The sequence below is a fragment of the Ptychodera flava genome, chromosome 9 (assembly GCF_041260155.1).
Source record: "Ptychodera flava strain L36383 chromosome 9, AS_Pfla_20210202, whole genome shotgun sequence".
NCBI lineage: Eukaryota > Metazoa > Hemichordata > Enteropneusta > Ptychoderidae > Ptychodera > Ptychodera flava.
Genome location: NC_091936.1, coordinates 28,311,155 through 28,334,333, shown reverse-complemented (window position 1 = coordinate 28,334,333; position 23,179 = coordinate 28,311,155). Strand labels below are relative to the sequence as shown.

The window sequence follows — 23,179 nt, the reverse complement described above, 5'->3', positions numbered from 1 at the left end:
CGCCAAGGATAAATGTTCTGCCATCTGAACGAACTTGGTCGCGCAGCGGCGACTTCCTCCAGTGACTTATTAGATAGTGCACCCAGTATTGTAAGGCCTAAAAAAAAAAATTGTGTGTTTCCGGTAACCCGACCTACCCTAGTTCAAACCCCCCGACCCTAAACTTTTTTTTGGACCTTGAAAACAAATCCCGCGAGATTGGCTGGGAAAAGTTTTAAATCACGCGTGATTTCATGACGTCATTAAACAACAATAGCGACTGCTTGTGCAAGCGTGTTTTCCGTAACATATGAGAAATGCGATCACGTTCAAGAAAAAATGTAAAAAGTGTGAGAGGCTCCCCACCTAACTATCCAAAATGTTTTGTGTCGGTCGAGTTTGTGTTTAATTCGTTTCAAAAATGTGTTCCTATAGTCTTATCCGATTTTTTTGTGTTAATGAAAATGTTTGTTTCACCTCGGATATTTGTAGGGAAGTTTGGATTAGTGTGTACGGTAATGTTTTGTTTGTGTGGGGAAAGCTTATGGCGATTGTAAAAAGTGTGAAAGAGGCTCCCACCTAACTATCCAAAATGTTTTTGTGTCGAGTTTGTTTGATTCGTTTCAAAAATGTGTTCCTACATTCTTATCCGATTGTTGTGTTAATGAAAATGTTTGTTTCGCCTCGGATTTGTAGGGAAGTTTGGATTAGTGTGTACGGTAATGTTTTGTTTGTGTGGGGAAAGCTTATGGCGAGACGCAGCCGGACCTATGGTGTTACAAAGTTGATGAGTGGCCCTTTGACGCTTGCGTTTCGAAACCCGAGTGTGGTTTCTCATCAGTCGCAATGTAGATTCTTTCGTTAGTTTGTGTTTGTGAAAATTTATTTTAATGTATTTTAGTGGTCTTGCTCTTCGAATAGCGAGGCAAGAATATCAATGTTTGGGTCTCGTTGTGAGTCCGTTTGGTGGTCTGGTTTGTTTGTTTTTTGTTTCTTTACTTCTGTAAATTTGTTTTGACTAGTGTGTCTTTTAGGTTTTTGTTTCTCTTGTAAGCAATGATTGGTGATTCTGGGAATAGATTCCTAAGTGTTGAGTCCTTCTCCAGTTCAGCCAAATGTTTCAAAAGACTTCCCTTAAGATCTTTTGTTTTTATGTAAGGGCTGTATGTTGTACTGAAGATGAGTTTGTTTGTTGCTTCTTTACGTGTACTTGTACAGTTTGTTAGTGTATTACGAATACTGTGGTTTATTTTTTCTGTTATATTCGTGATTTCATTGTTTTTGTATCCTCTGTCGAGTAGTTTGTTTCTAAAGAAAGCGACTTTTTAGTAAAGTCGTCATTGTTGTTTCAAGTGCGAGCGTATCTAAGGATTTCACCTTTGATAAAGCCATTAAATGTTGCTGTCGGGTGACAAGATTCTCTATGTAGAAATTGGAATGTGTCTGTTGGTTTAGTATGTGTTTTGATGTCGAGGATATTTTCTTTGTGGTATCTTGCACCTTTGAAAACTACTACATCTAGGAATGTAATTTCTTGTGTTGAGTTTTCTATGAAAACTTAAACGTTGGGTGCATTGTGTGGATTTTTTGAATGAAGTTAGTGAGTTCGGTTTGTGTTCCCAGAAAGATTGCAAAGACATCATCTCTGAATCTTTTCCAGAAGTGAATGTTGTTGTGGTTGTTTACGATTATTTTCTTTTCAAGTTCATGAAAAGCAATGTCTGCTATCTCTGGCGAGGCATTCGATCCCATGCTGCAGCCGCGGGTTTGGCGGAAATATTGCTTGTTAAATTCAAAACTGTTGTGTTTTAGAATTAGTGAAATCATTTCTATTAAGTCTTCCGTGGTGGTTTTTTGATGCCGTAATTTGTTTGAAGCGAGGTTTGTGAGTTTAATGTTTCACTGACTAGCCGAATCGCTTCGTCGTGAATTGTGTTTGTGTCCATCGACACCACGTCGAGTGTTACAAGAAATGCATGTTGGGGGAAATTTGTTTTTTTCTATTTCTTGTATGAAGTTTGTTGTGTCTTTTATATTTGACGGTTGTTGCTGGACCAGTGGTTTATGAAGTAATCAAGGAATTCTGAAATTCTGTTAGTGGGACTGGAGCAGCCACTAATTATTCGTCTCCCTGCAAACGTTGAGTTTTCAAGCGGCGGTTTGTGAATTTTAGGCAATAAGTACCATTGCTGGGTACGGATTTTTTTGTTTTTTGGATCGAGATACTTATAAGTATCATGGTTGATGTGTTTGTTCTCGTACATTTTGTTTAATAGTTCGTGTACTTTGTTTACTGTTTGTTCTGTGTCGCACTGTCTAGTTGTGTATAATACTGAGTGTTGCGTAATTGTCTTTTGCATTCGTGTATGTAATCTTTTGTGTTGACAATGACGATGCCTTGACCCTTGTCGAAAGGTATTGAAATTTTCACATTTTCTTTTTTGCAGAGAAAAAAGAATTACCAAAAAAAAAATTTTTTCCGACCTACCTACCCTATTTCTGAAGAGCATGTTACAGGAAACACACAATTTTTTTTTTTTTGGCCTAAGTGTGTTCATGTCCGAAGCAGCTGTGTTATTGTTTAAAAAACAAACTCGGAAATAAGCTCGCGTTATAAAGTAAAAAAATTATAAAGTTAAAAAATTTCGTTTGCTTCTTTAAGGTCAAACAGTGGACGTTTTCTTTTCGTTATACCTGAGTTCGTCCTCCAATCACGTCAGCGTAATTCACAAACTTTCATTTGACCGAAATAACTTAAGACTATACCTACATACAGTCTGCATTTCTGAATTAATAACCAAATTGTATTCCAGGAAGTGAATTCATCCATGGTTCATGGCGAACTGAACACGTTACAAGTGAATGGCTGACTGTGTTATACTGTGGACACGGATCAATTGTCCCAAGTTCATTGACATTACCTTTGATTGTTGCAATTTCTCCATCGGGATGTGCCATATCGTGCAAGCCTGTCGGTGATATGCAAATTGGCGCATCTACTTTCTCGCCGAGGACACTCGTTGATATGTCTATGACTGATACATCTCTGAGTATTCGGGGTTTCAACCAATACCTAGGGAATTGAAATATGACGTGAATTCTGTCAAATTATGACGGTTATCTCTTGATGACTTGCGATAATAAGGAACCGCATCTGAAATCTGTATATGTTGACAGCATAGCTGCGCAGGCTTTGAAAAAATGTAGATTTATATATTGCCGCCCAAAAATGTCATATTCCGCAAGATATTGTGACGACAAAAAATATGGATTTTAACTTAAAGATTTCAAACACCCTCGAGTTGGCGACACAACTAGTCAGAAAATTGTCATGTGACACATAGAAAAGGCATAAATGACACAACGTTCCCATTCTATCTAAACTGACATTCTATTTTCGATGAAATGTCATACACATACAAAATAAGTCACAGACCACTCTCGTTTTTTAAAAGCAAACAGGGTTCCCGTAACTGCCCATATTTATGGATGCGAGAAGTTATTTTGAAATTTGTACGTTTATGAACACAATTTATCTTTCCATGTGCTACACAGAAAAAAATGAGATACTTAGATATTTACAACTTCGCAGGGTAAATTTCGTATCGTCTAGCTCTATGCGGTAAACAAGACACGGAGTATTGTATCCGTCGACGCATAAACTAAAAAAATTGTAAAAACCCATGAAAAGTATATTCTTAAAAAGCTGAGAGACTATATAGCCTTTCTAAAAAGTTTTTTTGGTCAGAGAAAGTAGCATATTCACAACAAGCGGACTCTAAGATGGATTTTATAAATATTGGTATGTTTCTTCGCTATCATGGAAAGTTGGCACATTTTATAGGAATGTTTTACTATATCGATGGAGAGATAGGTTGATGGTTTCATTTTGAATGCTGTGTTTTTAGTTTTATCGCGAGTACTGTGTTTATTATATCAGCATCCGACAGAGATGAGATAGTCTATCCTCCTGAGAAACATGAGCACAAATGATTATAAATATTATCATTACTTTCAATTTTATTATAGAGTTCACCTCCCTAAATGGATTTCATTGTGCTATTTTAGACAGACCCGTAGTCTGCCAATTTGCAAAGGAGCTATATTTTACTGACCGACTTACTTTTCCCTGATTTACGGACCTGCAGGGAATAGACGTACAGTGGCTGATAGAAAACGACAAATCGTTTGACATTCTTATGTGAAATATAGTTAATAAGATATTTATTTTTTGTGTTTAAAAAGAAAAAAAAATTGTCAGTTTCATTATGGTGTGTTGTCTAGGGAGTGTGAAGAATTGCTACAGCTGGTATCGGTAAGGGCATGACAACTACACCGTGACATAGTGCCTCTGATGCTGTGATACTTGATATACCGTATTCTAATACAGCTGTTTCGACATTTTCGATTTGTAATTTCGATTATTTCAATCGTAGTAATGCACAAGCTCTCAATCGTTTCACTGGAATAAAACAGAAGGGACTCGCAAGATATCCCACTGTTCGTAGATTTTAAGACAATCGCATCGAGCTTTAAATTCAATGAGTAAAGTTGTTTAACATCTGAAATCCGTGGTTGGTAATTCTCAGAGTTACTATAACATCGTGTACACTGCGTTTATCCCTTCTGCACTCTGCAAATTTAATATTCAATAAGGTCAAGTCTAGTCTGTTCTCGCATATCAGTTTGACCTCATCGGTTTGACCCGACGCGCGCTCACTTTATCGTTGGCTTGATTGGAACTGACGCCAGAGTGCCATACAGCGTTTTAAAAATGTTTGTCACATTTTGTTGCTAAGTGACATGTTTCTTGATTGTTATCATGTCTTTCCCATGGTCCGTTCTACGTAAGATAGTGTGAAAGTACCACTTGTCATATTTCAGGCTAAATCAAAGTTATTATTTCATTAATGACAGGTCCTAAATGGTGCGCTGCGTGAAGAAATTCCCTGAATTTCTGATACAATTTTGATATCACCTAATGTTTACTATAACTTGCTTTGTCTCATACAAGTTATTATTTAAACTTCAAAGCAGAGTGTCAAAGTGGGTTTACCTTTGTCATTTATCATTCTGCTATGATACAGTCTGCCAATCATTCTCATCTTCTGATTGGCTGAAAGCAGCAACCCCCTGATTAATGCGAAATCGGATTAAGTCAATATTAGCTGGTCATCATGGAGATGAAAAATCTTGTTTTAGATTACACATTAAATTTATACGCGCCCATTGTGACATCAGAATTTTACTACAGACAAAAATCCTGGCATTACTGGCGTATCCGGAAGGAGTGTGCGCGGATTCTGTAACAGGTCTGGTATTTATCATCACAACACGCGAAGAACTTCATGAAGAAGTTGCGATTGCTGAAACGGAAGTTTGCCCGTCGATACAGAAGGAACCATGACTGAGTTGCCTCGAGCAAGATGAGTAAGACAATGATCAACGTCATGGAAATCTCACTCTTTTTAGGAGCATGATCTTGTAATCTGGTGTCAGCTCCCATCAGATGAACGCCAACGTGTCGGGTCAAACCAATGGGGTCACACCCATGTGATAACAGATTACGAGCTGACCTTATTCAGTATAACATTTGTAGAGTGCAGAGGGAATAAACGCAGTAGGCATGATGTTATAGTTACCTTGCGAATTTTCAACTCACTCAAGGGCGACAACTTGACTTATTGAATTTAAAGTTGGTTCTATTCGTCTTCACATGAAAGTGGGATATCTTGCATCTCCCTTCAGTGTATTCAAGAAAGGCTTGCGCATTAATACGATTAAAATAATCGAATTAAATTACAAATCGAAAATGTCAAAACACGTATATCAAGTATCACAGCATCAAAAGGGATAGGACGCAATTTGACACGGATTGCAAACGTTTATTTGTTTTCACTTGTCATATTTCGTATAAATTTTAAAGACACAGTCATTAAAGGGGCAGTTTTTACCTGCTTTATCTTTGTACATAATGCAAGAAGCAGGGATTGAGGACTGCCCCTTTAAGCAAGGCGCTCTGTGTGTTTCTAGTCGTCGGTTACATTATATTCCGTTAACAAGGCAAGATGTCCGCTTCCTACCTACGATAAGCTTCTCTGTTCTCTCTGAGGGTTTCTTCATTATCAGCCCCTGAACTGTAATATGACCACGCACGTACTGGTAATATTTTCTGTGCCTGTTCTTCGAAATCGTCCAGACATAGCAATTGCTTGGAATCCATAACTTTCCCCACGTTTAGCTGTGAAAACGCAGTGTTACAGCGGCGGGTTAGGTAAAGTCAATAGTGATATAGCTGCGATAATTGTAGCCCCGGTGGGCTTGGCCGTGCGGCTTTGGCTTCTGTCCTGCGGCTTGCGCGATGCTCTCGTAGGGCATCGCGCCAGCCATACGACAGAAGCCCACGCCGCTGCAGCTATGAATCGGTAAAGAACTTGAAACTGGTGATGTCATACTCACCGTAGCTGAATTGCGGAGGCAATGAGAGCACCTACTCAGTGCCTACTGCAGCTTAGCTCTATTTGGCTCTATTTCAATAGGTCAATCCCGAATTCGAATGGACCACGGTACAAAAGGAAACCCACGTGCGAAAACGCAAATAGGTACTAGGTGTATATACGTGTATTTCAATAAGTGTTTGTATACCCATCATTTGGGCTGGTTTGTACCGCTGTCACGTGATCTCTCGTGCTGAGTCTGGAAAACCATAGACCCTAGGGTCTATGGTAGAACGCATCGCGTTCTTTTTATTTAGAGGTTATAAAAAATAAGCATTAAGCTCAGATGATTGTGTTCATCAATCTGAGGTCAGAGGTTATAAACGGCAAGTGATAATCATAGTTCTGGTGATTATTTCCCGCCGCGCCAAATATGCTGATTTTCACCCCAGAGGTCTTATATCCGCAACCAAATACCCGAACACACCGTTTATAACCCTCGGCCGAGGGTTGTCATTCGACTGCGTGTAACTCTATGGGAATCGAAAAGGATGCTGGTCTACTATGACAACTGTCGACCATAGTTAAACTACATTTCATTTCGTTTTCATTTGACTTTGAATTTACTTGTACTTTCATTTTGAAGTTTTGTTTTCAAATTTACTTTGATTTTTTCATTTAACTTTTAATTTTTTTTAGTTCACTTGAAATGTTTTTCATTTTAATTTCACTTTATTTTATTTTCATTTCAATTATGATTTTATCTTTTCTTTCTAAAAAATATTTCAAACGAAATGTTCCTGCTTTTTTAATCAAATTAAAATCATAAAACAACAATTTTGTTTCCAATGTTTATACATGTACTGTACATTTTCCTTTTCAAAAAACAAAAAAGGATATTTTTCCAAATTTAGTCTCATTTGCAATAGTTTTTCGTTTTTGCTTCGATATTACTTTAACACAAATTCTTTTGTTAAAAATCACTCTGAAAATAATATTTAACATAAAATACACTAATAATTTTGACGTATTTTTACCAGTGACAACTCCAGGCCACCATACAGTTGATTCCATACAATGCCGTAACGCAACGCATCGATATCGCGATTACACGTCGAACTTGAAGATTTTTACTTGAAAAAACCGCTCAAAAAAGAAATTTAAAAAATTATGCTGTCGTTACACCACCGTCGCTGCTTATACAATCTCTTCATTTGTGGGTTCATCGAGGTGCACAAGACTAGGATCAATCTCAAGCCATAGACTTGGTCGCCATTACGGCGGGTTGAGCTCTCGAGCTGGAGTTCGAAATTTGCCCGAGTTCAAAAACGTCACGCAAATTTCTCGAGGGTCTATGGCATAGCGCAGATCTTCTTGTTAAGAATATAAATCCCGGCTTCAGGCAATCAGATAGCCGGATTCCAGCTAAGTATACTGCAATCCGGAGTAGAACCATTATCGCATCGAGATTTGCACTGACAATTCACGCCACGGTCGCGCCATTGAAAGGGTGCATCTGCATGATACACAGTTACCCTTCAGATTTTGTTCATCGATCTGATAAAACTCAAATGTAGAGTTGGGTCGGTCTTTTACACTATCGTATTGCGGGTTTCTGCGGGTTTTTCCCCCGCGGTCCCCCGCCCTATTGTAATACGATAGAGTAAAAGACATTCTGATTGATTGTTCATAAACCAATAGGCAGTCAAAACTTAATCAACCTATCGTAGCGATTTATCGTGTCTGGGGATTTTGAAGATGAAAAATATTCGTCGCAGGATTATCGCACTTCCACACTTTTGTTTACGGATGGGGGGTATAGGTTATTAAAACTTAAAGGCGGAGCCTCCCTTTAAAAGGACGCCAAGCTATGGAGTGTTTATTGTGTAAGTGGAGACCAAACAGGCAACACACGGGCACACGCTCCAGAAAATGCCACTTTTTAGTTTTCCCCGGCCGCAAAAACACAGACAGACTGCCAAGCGGTCAGCGCAAAGTTGCTGCCGATCGAACTCTGTGGTTATATTCAAAGTCTGACGCGACTGGAAGACAATTTTTTAGGAAATTCAAGCGTTTGTAGTGGGGAATCAATGACCATTGGCGATTTGAACCGACCGTCAATCAAAAGCTTTCATAAACTCTGTTTGCAGGATTAGCAAAATGTGACAAAAGGTTGAGATCAGTTTGTGTAATTAATGTTATACAAATCAAACATCGTACTGGCCAGGTGTTTGACTGGGAGGAGAACTACACTAATGCGAGAACCTGGGATTGAAAAGTACGGCTTTAAACGTGATGAGTTTCGTCTACCAAGCGCGTCTTTTGGTTATTTACAGTGTAAGGGGCCGTCGATAATACATGTAAAAGCTGACGCACGACAAACGACGTAATTCTTTCGGTGGGGGGGGGGGGGGGGGGTTAAAGCTCATTTCATTCCTTCTTCGCAGCACTTCTTGTTCTCGACAATGGAGTCATAAGGCATGACAGTATATCATACATGGCATTAACATGAATGTCAAATTGTATCATCTTTAGGGTTTTTAGTGGCTGTTACCGCATTTATGTATTTGGTAAGATAGTGTCAATAGAAAACTAAGCATTCATTGATTGCAACAGCCACAGGCGGTACATATTTTCAAAGACTTTTATCCATCTTTATTCAAGAAATTCCCTTAATCTATCTCCATGACTGCACAGAAATGTTATCATAAATGTTTTCCTAGGTTATGAAGACGTTTACCTTTATGCCTTAAATTAGCAGATTCCTCGAAACTGAGTTTTCAACTTGTACCTTAATTTTCCCCACGGAAATTTTAATTAAAACCATTCTTTTTCACAAACAAGATAAAAATCAAGTCATCGTGCAATATTTACGATAAGATATTTACCATGCTCAGTTTACTGGTATTTGACAATTCTTAACGGCCACTAAGCTTATCCCTATATTAACTATACTTGGAATTCGAAAAAATAAACATTACAATATTTACATAACAAAACTTCAATAAAAATATTGTTCCGCAAGCTTAAAATGAATCCACTTAACTTAAGGAGTAGGTCAGCGAAATATTAAGTGTAAAAGTTTAAGCGTCCGAATATCTGTTCAAAAGGCCAACGAAAACATATGTATATTATTCCATTCTTCGGATCTTCTTTCTTGTTTGTAAGAAGGGTACACTTCGGTTTAATTCCTGGTTTGTTTGTTTGTTTATCATTGTTTTTTGCCTGAATTCTTCCTTTTTATGCTAAATTTTGCCTGCTGGACTGATTTACTACGTATTTTATTAAACATCGGAGACATACACTAACTGCCATACAAATTACGGAACCCCAAGCCTTTCTATCGGCGGTATCATATGAAGTCAATCTAAGATGCTTATTCTTTGAAACACTTTTTTATTAAATGCTTTCATAGTTTAGGGCCGTTGCTTTGACTGACGGTGATGAGATCCTTAGTGACGTCACTCAACTTGCTGCACCCTGAAGGGGGAAAAACGAACGTGTGTTAGTGTTGATAGCTTAAATTTGTATGATCTTAATAACTTTCCTCATGGCAAGATCTAGAACTTATTTGACAGGACTCTTTGTTGCCATGTGCGACCGTGTACCATCATTTGTCAATAGGCCCATCTAAGAATAACATGACTGACTACTGCTGTGTTCTATGGAAAACATCAGATGCTAAAGATTCAGTAGCTGACATATAGAATGGACGCAGACTCGGATAGTTAGTGGTCGGTCAAATTATGAAAGAGCTAAAACTTATTTTTCATGTAACACAACGGTATGTATTCAGCGAACTGATTTCTATCGGCTTGCAGCAAAAAAAAATAGCCTTGCATAATCATTTCGAAGCTTCGCTTTCAAGCGGGAAAGAATTTATCAAATTACCTTCTCCGTCGCCAGTACTACATTCACGCAAATTCAACAAAAATATATGTACTCATAATTGAGAAAACGCCCATAATTCATTCCACAATAAAGGTATCAAAATGTTTTTCTTCGAAAACGTAGAATTAAAATATATGTACTTTGTGATAATAAAGCACTGGCAGACGTGCCATAGTTTTTTCACTTTCAACAAAGGACATAAAGCTCTGCTGGTACTAGTTTACAAAATGACCACAAAAAATAAACTTTAAAGACCGTCTGTTTTAGATGTGATACTTTCTTATCTTTTCTGGAAGAAGAGTGTCAACGTTTTCAAAAATATGTTACATGTCATTTTTCCCTTGTTTATTTCAAGAGACGCCCTGCTATGTTTACCCCCATCCTTTGTATGCCACATAGGGCAATACACGTAAGTCAAAATTGACTGCGGCGAAAAAGTAAATTTAAAGTTGTAGCCAAAAATTACAAAATTACGGTAAAACTTCGTTCTAATATCTACTTTTCCAAGATATGCTAATTTCTTGGAATCCTTACCTTCCGAAAGATCGTCTCAAATTCTTCTGATCAAATTGCAAAGTGGTAGAACCTACTGTAGCTTAGCTAGGATTTGGGTAATTTACATAAATTTACATACTGACTGCATTGTATTCATGCGTGTTTGCTTTATTTTTGAAGGTGATATAGTACCCCTTACTGAAACCCATTTTGTAACATTTACAGAGCTACTTGGCTTAAGAGGTGCCGTCAACATATTTTATTCGTGTTTAACGTACTGCAAACATCCAAAAAATACCCATGTAGTAGGTTTTATGCATAGATTGCATGGTGGCGCCCTCATGTACTTTTCTGCCAGTAACATGAATGTTATACCGTTAAGTAGAGACTCACTCACCTGTCAAAGCCATAGCCCGCCTAAACTCATCTCGTAGAATTTGCAGAACAGATTTCACTCCTTCTTCTCCCTGACAGAAGATATTGGTTATAATATTTAACAACAAGTGTAACGATTTGCCTCAAATGCATGTATTCTACTAGTTATAGACAGTCGGCTGTCTTCGTCTGCACGAAGTACGGTTATTGATGTATCTCAATTATATAATAAATGTAACATTCTAGCTTCCATTTGCTTAACATATGTAAAGCAAGGGTAGCTTATTGAGCTAATATCGTCCATCTGTTTATCTATATGGTTTGTTTTTCTAACACGTTTTTATATTCACCAAAAAACTTCAATATTCTTATTTTCTGACACAACGTCTGACGGTTTTGAAATTTGCTCATTTTTTTCAATAAGGGATGACCTCACGGAATTTTGTTCAATGATGATGAATTTTACATGAGTAAATTTTTGGGTTGATTTTTAGTCAAAAAATCATGTTATTCTCCACGAATTACTGTACCACAAACTACAAGGCTATTTTTTCAAAAATTACTTTTTTACTTAGGAAGATCCCCGTTACAGACGTTTCAACTTTACCGTGGAGTTTCTCCGGAAGCACATTATCTTTTTTTTGATGAAAGTTGGTGAGATTTACACATATGAATGTTTGGGCTATTACTTTCATATTTGGTTAACCGATTTTTCTCCAAAAGTTCTTGTCCAACAGATTTAGAATTGCTGATGTAGAATCCTAGAGATGAGTTTCGTGTGATGTATAATTTGTTTCAAGGTGGAATTCGATGATGTGAGAAATCGTTTGGGCCAATATTTCCTGCGAAATTTTGGACATGACTGTAGTAAGAGCAACCTTTATATCCGTGGCGGGGAACTAAGGATATTTCATGAAAATACTGTTTCTTTTTAAATGTCATATGTGGATCGCTCTCTTAGCCAACCTCAGATAAAGTCTTTGAACGTACATTACATGCCAGACCATAGAGTACAGGTCTGCCGATGAAAACAGCCCTTGCACCCAGTGCCAATGCTTTCAAAACGTCAGTACCAGTTCGTATACCGCCATCTACGTACACTTCCAGTTTGTCTCCGACTGCATCCACGATATCGGACAGTACATCAATCTGTGAAAATGTATAAGCCAAACATTTGAATCACTCAATTTTGTACGTTAATCACGTGCCGAGTACCTTGTGTCCTTTGGTTTAAAGCTGGCTTATACTTCTTTCCATACACATTTTCTTTTCCCTATACAAATGTGAAGAAAACATGAACACAAAAATGCACTTATTTAATGTAGAACGCGCCCCGGGGACAGATATTCGGAAGTTCAAATTTCTACAATTCTTTTCTGATCTACTACTTGTGGGGAGGGGCTCATTTTAAAGCTCTTGAAAAAAGAAAAAACTTTGACTGTCTTAGTTTTCGAAAATCAAAAATTCAATTTTCCCCCCATAGACTTAACACAGGTATAGCGGCCATTTTGAATTTCAAATATCGTAAAATGTTTGGCAATTCGTTTCGCTTGTTCCAATTTTTGCGCGGCGACCCCCGATTTTTATTGTTGATGTGGTAAAATTGTTGAAAGTTTCATTCAGGAAGGTTTGAGCAAACTTTTATAAGTCTTTCACTCTCGAGGCGCATACTACCTTAAGTAACTATTTTTGAAGCAATGTCACAAGAGACGTTGACCTTCAACTCGTTAACACTGTTTCTTATTCATGACAAACAGCTTTAACAAGTTCAAACATAATTGCTCTACCGTACCGTTGCTGGTACACAATCCAATTGCCGGCCACCATGATTGGATACTACTATTCCTTGGACACCATGTTCGGCTGCCAGTATAGCGTCCTCTACCGTCAGGATACCTTTCAAGACGATAGGTAACTTTGTGACCGTTTTAATCCACTCTATATCCTTCCAAGTACTTCCATCATCAACTTTTGCAACAAATGCTGTGCCTTTACGGGCTTTATCTGCCATAGATTCTGATTCCTTGGTGAAATGCAAGAAAAGATCATTTTTCGTCAATCTGGAGAACTCATAGTGTACTTATGTAACCAGCAGGGTCGTGGCCTGCCCTCCTCGCCCCTGAATTTTCCACACCTGTTAGATTTAATGCAAATTAAAAAAAATCATTGCTAAGGGACTGGTCAGTTTCTTCGGCCTGCGGGCGATAAATATTGTTTTGCGTACGTCATGTATGTATGTATGTATGTATGTATGTATGTATGTATGTATGTATGTATGTATGTATGTATGTATGTATGTATGTATGTATGTATGTATGAAAATATGTATGTATGTATGTATGTATGTATGTATGTATGTATGTATGTATGTATGTATGAATATATGTATGTATGTATGTATGTATGTATGTATGTATGTATGTATGTATGTATGTATGTATGTCTGTCTGTATGTCTGTATGTATGTATGTATGTATGTATGTATGTATGTATGTATGTATGTATGTATGTAAGTATGTATGTATGTATGTATGTATGTATGTATGTATGAAAATATGTATGTATGTATGTATGTATGTATGTATGTATGTATGTATGTATGTATGTATGTATGTATGTATGTATGTATGTATGTATGTATGTATGTATGTATGTATGTATGTATGTATGTATGTATGTATGTATGTATGTATGTATGTATGTATGTATGTATGTATGTATGTATGTATGTATGTATGTCTGTCTGTCTGTCTGTCTGTCTGTCTGTCTGTCTGTCTGTCTGTCTGTATTTATGTATGTATGTATGTATGTATGTATGTATGTATGTATGTATGTATGTATGTATGTATGTATGTATGTATGTATGTATGTATGTATGTCTGTCTGTCTGTCTGTCTGTCTGTCTGTCTGTCTGTCTGTCTGTCTGTCTGTCTGTGTGTGTGTGTATGTATGTATGTATGTATGTATGTATGTATGTATGTATGTATGTATGTATGTATGTATGTATGTATGTATGTATGTATGTATCATTGTATCATTGTATCATTGTATGGTAGGTGGATAGGAAGGTAGGTACGAACTTGTATACTGGATTTTTATACTACCTCTTGCAATGTTCCAGTAGTTTTAGGAACACCAAGTCGCAGTATACTTCTTCTGAACCCAGCAGTTGCGACATCTAACGTTAAAATAATGGCCTTGCAGCCCGCCTTCTCAGCCTGTTGCACTAAATCTTTGGTGACGTGGCGCGGAATCCACAGACAAACAGTCTGCCATATTGATGCTGAAGGTCGTGTTGAAGTAGCTCGCTCTAGATATTGGCTTGATGACGCACTCAGTGCCATCACCGTGTTGCTGTCAGCTGCGGCTGTTTATGGATTGAAAATTAAGATTGCCTGAAAGAAATTTCTTCAAAAAATTTAAGATTTACCAACGGTTACTTAGGTAAGTGCTTACAAATGTTAAAGCGAAATTTTCGCGGGCATTGGGATCAAATTAGTAGGAAATTAAAATCTCCGGTCTACACCTGTCAAGACAACAATTTCAAATTACCCAAGGGTGGCCCAGAAAGTTGTGTACATTGATGATAACAGTAATGCCATTATCGGCAACATCTACGACAGCAAGCCTTGGAAAAAGAAACCTGAACTCATTTTTTTGTCATTTTATCAAATCATGTAAAAACAGTGTTCGAAAACAATCACCTTAAAATTTATAATAGTAAAAAGAAAATTAACGATTCGCATTTATCCCTAAGATCCCAAAATCTGTTGCAGTGCTCAAGTTTATGCGTTTTGGCTCAACTTTACTTCCGGCAGGTTTGACGCTGGGTGGCGCACTCGAAGTTAATGAGAGCTCAGCAAAACCTTGTTCTCGACCAAGCGCTACTTTCCGTCTACTTTTATACGTGGAAGAGAGAAGAGTCCGCACGAGTTTGATTGAAGAGGAAGTCCAAATGTTAGCAATCAACAGATATAGTGTAGAGTTTTACGTGAATTATATGACGATCACATATTTTTTTTCTCATTTAGTTTGTGTCTACTCCCAAATGATGGATTACCTCGACAAGTAGCCATGTCTCCCTCGGTGTGCGCTAGGCCTTGTAGAGCTGTCGGTGCTATACAGATGGGCATGGCTATTCTCTCACCAAGTAGAGTACACGATATATCAATGACAGATACATCCCTGAGTATCCGGGGTTTAAACCAATACCTGTAAAATGAAGATGTTTAACACGTGCTATGACGACCTACAGTTGAAGGGTCCAGTCGATATATACAATTGGTAGAAAGTAGAGCTAAAGGGCAAGGCTCGAAGAATGTCAAAGTGCACATGGCGGGAGATGGTCACCTTGTCAACGCTGGGGGCAGTCTTTCGAAGGGACCAGTCTCATGAGCCAAGTTTCCGTCCAGTGATGTCTTTCTCAACAAGAAGGAATTCTTGGACGAATTAGAAGAAACGCTAGGCCAATAATCGCTTCCTTTCTTGCTTTCTTGTACAGATACACGATGCACTTTGCGGTTTACAAACCTTCTATACTTGTACGAACATTTCAAAACTACTGTACTTGAAGCATAAAAAATCATTATTGTTCTCTGCCGATGCATTGTATTAATTTTACAAAGTTAAGGTCACAGAAACTTCAGGATTTAAATACTTGTTCCTCAGGACTCAATCGAATGTTCAGGGAACGCCAACTTCATTATCAGGATATTGAACACTTGTCTTTTCTTACCGTCGGTACGCCATCCTGTTTTCACGTAGAGTTTCTTCATTGTCAGCACCGGCACTGAAGTAGGACCAAACCTGAATAGGCAATAGCTGTTTCGCTCTGGCTTCGAAATCGTCCAGACACACTAACTGCTTGATATCCATCCGTCTCTATACAGTTAAAATTGCTGCAACGAAACCATAAAACTAGAGCTGTGCTGTTGCCTCATTCGTAAGTCATCCGTTGTGCGTTACGTATATGCAAAGGTGTCTTGATATGGTTGACCTTATGACCTATAGGGTTGGTAGACGGCCTAACGTTCGGAAAGATATTGGTCACAAATCTACGCCTTGATTTGGACAAATATCAAGCCATACACATATGATATGATTATACTGATGATAACGTTCACAACACTTATTTAATTGTTTAAATGTCACAAATTAGGTTTGTAGTTCCCAAGCGTGTGAATATTTTAGAGCAAACAAGATCACGCCGGTACAGGTAGGCTTACGTAGGACAGAAAAAAACGCGCCAAAGTCCATAATTTTTATTTACTTGACGAGATTATATCTGCTCCATCCTAAAAATAAATTGTCTACTAATTTCTCTATGTATCTGAAATATACATTACTTTGGCGGCGTTGGAGAGCATAAGTGACGGCATAATTGACAAAGAAGACAAATATTCAAAAAACGATGAATATTTTATCACCGAAAAATTAAGAGACGTTGATCGAAATTTGTGTCAGTCCGATGCAGTCATCTGTGCGCTCCTAGTATTCTATCTATCGACCGGCCATCTTATTTTGTATATATATATATATATATATATATATATATATATATATATATATATATATATATATATATATACAAGTATATCAGTCAAAAACTGAATGCCCAACGATGCATTCGATTGCTGAAGATGATATGCATTTTCTCTCAGAGTTTCTTCGTTATGTGCTCAAGAACTGTAGCGTGACAACACATTTGCTGACGGTATCTGGCCTGTCGTTCGAAATCGTCAAGGCATGATAATTGCTTGGCATCCGTGTTTCCTCAAGTCGTGTCTGCTACGTCTTCAACAATTACACGCCCCGAGCAGCTCTTTTGTGAAATAATACTGCTGGACGGGGGGTACGAATTCAACGTCGTTTAAATTTCAAAAGTACTTCTCGATCACATGCCTAAAGATTTGTGTACTGATTATCGTAATGGTAGATTCGATCTCACCACACGTCAAGCCGTCCATCTAAGCTTAGACCCTCAGCGAGAAGTTACGGAAAACAAACAACGTAAATAAGGTCAACTGAGGTGACAGGTCCACGTCACTGCCTGTTTTGCGGTTCAGCCAAATTTTGATATTGAGATTTTACAACAGATATCACTGTCGGTTTTATTGATTTACGAACGAGGTTCACAAAGTCCGATGTTCGTCATACATTTCTTCTGAAATTGTGCCATGTAAATGAAATAAGGGGAGGTCATTGATTTATTAAAGCCAGTGTCATCAATATGTGCGCATTAGAAAGTCCCAAAGTTACTATCAATTTTGCTTGCAACACCCCCTCTTTCCTATGAAAATATCCATGAACTTTGATAAGTGCAAAATTTCCTCTTACCCATGACAATGACAATGAACTTTGATAAACGAGAATCCGATTCCAGTGAATAAGCAAATTTGGTGCCAAGTAAGTCTGATGGCAAAAGCGATGTTGTAATAAGAACAAAGTTTACTGCATTTTGCACCCTAGGTACCTCTGTGTTAGCCGCACATCGATAAACTGGCTCTGATTTTAAGAAGTCATTGTAAATGACACAGTCCCAACCTGTAATTTAGGTGATTTGATGAGCTGTAACTGAATTGAAGTCAAAATAATGCACCGACTAGAATGTGTAACTGGTAACCATAGTTATATATAGTCATGGCTATACGTAATAGCGCCTTGTTTTTGTGTCACGTTTAAATAAAATTAGTCTTGAGATATGGCTCCAGCCTGACAAAAATTGAAACAAAATAGCCACCAGGCGGCCATATTGGGTCATATCACACGAAGCAATTTACATACATCTGTACTGCATCGTACTACGACCTTGTGCGAAATTTTATTAATAATAATACCAGTCCTGGAATTTCTTAATATGTCCCTTGATACACAAAAATTGAAACAAGATAGCTGCAAGATGGCCATATCAGACCATATCGCAAAACAAACTGATGTGCATCTTTATGTCTTAGCACAAGTCTTAGAGTAGAGTGAGATTTGAGACCTTGAACATCATGACACTGTCATCTTGTAATAAAGATCTTACAACCAACAACTTGTGAGTCAGCTTCACTCACTGAAGGAACTACAATCAAAACTGATACCTGAACTCACATTTCCTACAGGTACAAGCATAACAAATAAATAACTGAAATCTGTCAAGGCACGTCTGGACACTGTATCGTGAAAGATGTTGATGTCCGGCTGTATGTCATAGTGCTATGTCCTTATATTATACCTACCTACCTACTTACATACATACATACATACACTACCATACATACACTACCATACATGCAATACAAACAGACAGGCAAACAGACAGACAGACAGACAGACAGACAGACTGACAGACAGACAGACAGACAGACAGACAGACAGACAACGAAATCGAAGTACCGACACAGATAAAACGACGATAAAAGCGTGTGTCTATAATTTGCATAGAATGAGCTAAAGGATGTTTCCTACATTTCGAATTATGCAACAATTCTTCAAATAGTACGGATCTTTCACATGACACAAGTTGAAAAAACCCAGCGCGTCAAAGTTGATCCAGCCAATTGAATGTAGTCATTGGCCATCAGAAAATGTCAGAGTGGGGATCAGTAACTTACTGTGGTGCTGTACAGGAAATACATTAAATGAAAAAAACACACAAAATTCAGTAAAAGATCGATGTCTGATGAGCTTTATCGAAAATTATCATAGTTCCATAGACTACATGTATGTATGTAACCAATCAGCCCGTGGAGCGTTAGAGCTTCGACAATCGATCACTCCTGCTGACTAAAAGAGACCTGGAGATATCACTCAGTCGGCTACAACCTGCAATTAAAGGACAAAAACACCATAATGGGCGTTACTACTCTTGATCTCTTCATAATTTTGGAACACTTTTAACAAAATGCCCTGACGCATACGGAAGGAAGGCAAAGATTTAGTGTCGGTAGGTCGAGTCAGATTTCGCTTAAATGGACGTTGTTGCACTTTACGACCACAAACTACATGTAAACACTGTTTTGTCGCCGAACGATGTTGTGTGAGGGTTTTAATGTCTTCTTCATTACGAATTCAAGGAATTCGGTGAAAATTTACGTTGATATAGTTCAGTGCGTTTTCTGCCCGTTAGCCTACGCTGTTATCTGCAGCTTAAAACAGTTCGTCGTCCGTGCTTGTGGACACTCAGTGGCAAGGTCCAGCTCAGGACGAAATTGAATTACTGTCGTAAGTACACGATAATTGAAATTGTTGAATTGGGTTGTAAAATAATCTGGAGAGAATATCTCCTAATGTCAACATTTTCAAAAGACGCTTAAAAACTTACATCTTCCAGAGAGCATTTTCATTGTAACTCTAAGCGCCACTGAGCATTGTTTAACTTTGGATATTAGGCGCTATGCAAATTTTCTAGATAGATAGATAGATTGCACATACTAAGTTCACTTACCTGTTAAAGCCATGGCTCGGAGAAGTTCTTCTCGGAGAATTCGAAGGACAGCCTTCACCCCTTCTTCTCCCTGCAAGTATGAACAAAGTATTACATTTTAAGATGTTCTCGTGGCCATGCCATCAGTTGTTCGTTTATGTACGATAGCAAATGTATTGACAAGAGTATTACCCCACAGTGGCAAGTTCACGGACCCTTATCGGCATATCTTCTGTCAAAATGAGTACAGTTTCATCTAAATGTTAATATTGTTGTGCTTCTAAACGAAGAATATAACCACAAATATTTTATTGTCACTCTCTGCCTGACTACTTGGCGTCGCTTGATTGATCCACGATCCTCACAGATTCACGCTTTGGAGACCAATAAAAGTTATTGAACGAGCAGAATCAGAGGCAGAGGAGGGCAGAAATGGGAATGGGTGAGAGAAATAGTGGGGTGCCAGGGAGGCTATGAAAAAATTCTCAGAGCAAATAGGGGCCTACGCTTTTTACTCCGAGCAATCAGAAACAGCGGGTTGAAGAAACGTCGGAAATAAAATTAATGCTTTTTTTAGTATTTTTACAAATTTTCAACGAAGACAAGGCCTTCATATCGTCGGAGTATGTCTTTTAGACAATTCTACCGAGTGTTTGTCCCTTCAGCTCTGAACTGTAACAAATATCATTGAAAACAGCATTATTTATTAGAGTGGGACTTTACCACTGTCTTCAAGGAGGCGAATGGATTATCTACCTTCAATTTCCCGTTTACGAAAGAAGCTGTTGATACACAGATATATGCGAACACACTGAATACAAAGTCAGGCGATGTTGACATCCTGGGCAATTTGATATAGAAACTGCGTTTAAAAATTGATAGAATTTAAACTCTTTGTCTAAAAACACTATTTTCAACAACAGCAAAACGAATCGTCTGTCCTTGCATGATCTCAGGAGCATTCTGCGTTCTTTCAATAGGGTCGGCAAGATGGCATTACTTACATTACAGGCTAATCCATAGAGGACTGGTCTGCCGATGAATACGGCCCTTGCACCCAGTGCCAACGCTTTCAGCACATCAGTGCCAGTTCGTATACCGCCATCAACGTACACTTCCAGTTTGTCGCCAACTGCGTCGACGATGTTAGACAAAGCATCGATCTTTGGAAACACAAAGTGACAAGAATGATGTAGATAATAAACAGCCTAGTCGCAGGGTTACATTGAAAGCTTGTTGAAGCCTATCCGGGACTGATTGTGGAGAAGCAGGTAATTTCAATTTTTTTCAATCTGAATCAAACTTGCAGCTGATTAGTTGTGATCGATCAATACTTAGGATGTATTTAATGACGACAGTCCTGCACTGATAATGTATTCTTGAAGAGGTTAACACTGTTCCTGAAATATACATCACACATCATCTGTGATAGACAGAAAGATCCGTCGCTAGAGGACGCTCTCTAAGAGGGGAGAGCAGAGAGCGTCCTCGAGCGACGGATCTTTCAGTCTACATCTGTGACTGCATGGGAGTAACTCTGGTGTGAATTCCATTTCAATGAAAAGACGTTCACTATAGAAATGTTATGTCTTACCGGTGCTGGTACACAATCCAACTGCCTGCCACCATGATTGGATACCAGTATTCCTTGTACATTATGTTCGGCTGCCAGTATAGCGTCCTCTACCGTCAGAATACCTTTCAGGACGATGGGCAACTTTGTGACCGTTTTGAGCCAATCTATATATTCCCATGCACTTTTAGGGTCTCCAAGTGAAACATCAATAGGGTCATCAACTTGGGGGATGTCGGGCGAAGATCTAGCAGTCTTATTTATGAGACGGGAGAAACAAAGTTGTCATCGATAGAACTTATTCTTTCGGGTGCTACATTTGACATGTGGCATAACAACGTTTATTGGGAATGTCGACCTAACCTTCACAAAGTTAATTTTGAGCATTGTTTCACATTTTATATCAGGTTTTTACATGAGACGATGGAAACTTGTCCTTCCATACTTGCTTGCAAAGCATGTGATACTGTGAACGTAAACGATAAATATTTTATGATATTTGAGGCATGATTGAGAAAACGTTTAATATTTTAAATAAATATAAACTAAAGACTTCTCGGTTTTAATTTTAGAATTTATACAAAGTCCTGACAGACTTCGATAATGATAATCGTACTGTTAAGTCGGCTAAATGCACATATCTTTATAGAAGATCCCCTGCATTGTTCGGAATTATGAATACAAATGTGACGTGTTCATCGAAGTGAAATTACCTACATGTGAAAAAATCGAACAATAAAAGTAAACCAAACATCATGCCGAGAAATACCTTGTTGATGTATCTATCGAGATTACCGAAATACTCGTCCGGGAACACGGTTTGTCCACTTATCCTCACAGCTCTTCTCTTGAAACCGCCCGTTGGGATGTCAACTGACATGACAACCGCTTTAAAGCCCGCCCTCTCAGCCCGTTTCACAATATCTTTCGTGATGTCACGATGACGCAAAGGGTACACATTCTGCCATTTGGGTGAATTTGGTCGTGCGGCAGCGACTTCTTCCAGTGATTTGTTGGATATTGAACTCAGTGTCATAAGTGTGTTCATGTCCGCCGCACCTAAATGTATCATTCAGTATCGTTTGAAAAGAGGGGAAAGTTAAACTTATTTGTGTCTGTCAGGGTCTGTCTCTCTGTCTGTCTCACAATGTGTGTCTGTCTTCTTATATCATCTAGATCATGAGAATATTAATTGCACCAAAATCCACTTTGAAACTTTGGGTTCATTGTAAGACACGATTCGACGTCATGATTTAGTATAATTCAGTTTGCCAGTTTACATATACAACATATGGAGACGAAATGTCTTATTATTGCTGTGCTAAGAGTGAATTCGTTCATTGATACATATCGGACATCGAACTTCAACCTTGAGTAAATCGGATACCGCTGTAAAGCTATTGGTTCCAAGTAGTATATTGTGTCAGCGAAGAATCGTGAATTACCTTTACAGGTCGCGATTTCTCCATCGGAATGGGCCTTGCAGTGGAAGGCTGTCGGTGATATGCAAATTGGCGCATCTACTTTCTCGCCGAGGACACTAGTTGATATGTCTATGACTGATACATCTCTGAGTATTCGGGGTTTCAACCAATATCTGTGAAGAAGACAAAATTGTTTTTCGTCACTCTTTAAAGGCTTTTTCAAGCGTTTATAGCCGAGAATGTTTATAAAAACCCACTTTTGCAGTTTGCAGTCTGGTGGATGTGTTTAATTATAAAGCAGCACACTGTACAGGTGAACATTTATCAACGTTGTTACCAATATTGTCCCCTTCCAAGATGTTTATGCCCACTGCAAAGATTTTCAAGGGGACACCATATTAACAAGATACAACTGTTCTCAAAGCAGGAAAATGGAACGTCCTATTTAGCGGTTAGATTTCTCACTTCTAAAGTTCAAATTAAATAAATGTTGGGTTTTTGTTTGTTTTTGTTCGGTTTCTTTTTGTTTTTTTTTTTTGTTTTCTTTTTATGAAGATAGTATATTCCCCGCGGCTAATTTTAGCAATATCAGAAC

At 38.2% G+C, this 23,179-nt stretch overlaps 2 protein-coding genes and 1 long non-coding RNA gene across 6 annotated transcripts in view; all 3 read right to left on the bottom strand.

Annotated features, from left to right (window-relative positions):
* LOC139140567 (2-Hydroxyacid oxidase 2-like) overlaps nt 1-23,179 on the bottom strand; it is a 53,944-nt gene that overhangs the window by 27,045 nt on the left and 3,720 nt on the right. For 2 of the 4 annotated variants that reach the window (XM_070709912.1, XM_070709911.1), the window contains exons 2-5: nt 22,606-22,757; nt 21,930-22,219; nt 21,182-21,415; nt 20,592-20,750 (exon numbers count right to left, since the gene is read on the bottom strand). In XM_070709912.1, the coding sequence (XP_070566013.1) occupies nt 20,592-20,750; nt 21,182-21,415; nt 21,930-22,219; nt 22,606-22,757 (835 nt within the window). Of the gene's footprint in view, nt 1-18,572; nt 18,987-19,608; nt 19,679-20,591; nt 20,751-21,181; nt 21,416-21,929; nt 22,220-22,605; nt 22,758-23,179 lie in introns of those variants that run through there. The other 2 variants (XM_070709910.1, XM_070709913.1) reach the window with 2 other exon arrangements.
* LOC139140572 (uncharacterized) lies at nt 2,525-6,618 on the bottom strand. The gene is made up of 4 exons (XR_011554022.1): nt 6,439-6,618; nt 6,063-6,220; nt 2,901-3,052; nt 2,525-2,548 (listed from the first exon to the last, which is right to left on the bottom strand). It is a non-coding gene; the product is annotated as an uncharacterized lncRNA (long non-coding RNA).
* On the bottom strand, nt 9,047-16,252 carry LOC139140570 (2-Hydroxyacid oxidase 1-like). The gene is made up of 7 exons (XM_070709915.1): nt 15,913-16,252; nt 15,238-15,389; nt 14,282-14,544; nt 12,970-13,200; nt 12,168-12,326; nt 11,200-11,269; nt 9,047-9,896 (listed from the first exon to the last, which is right to left on the bottom strand). Exons 1-7 carry the CDS (start codon nt 16,050-16,052, stop codon nt 9,826-9,828), a joined length of 1,086 nt encoding a protein of 361 aa, XP_070566016.1. The 5' UTR covers nt 16,053-16,252; the 3' UTR covers nt 9,047-9,825.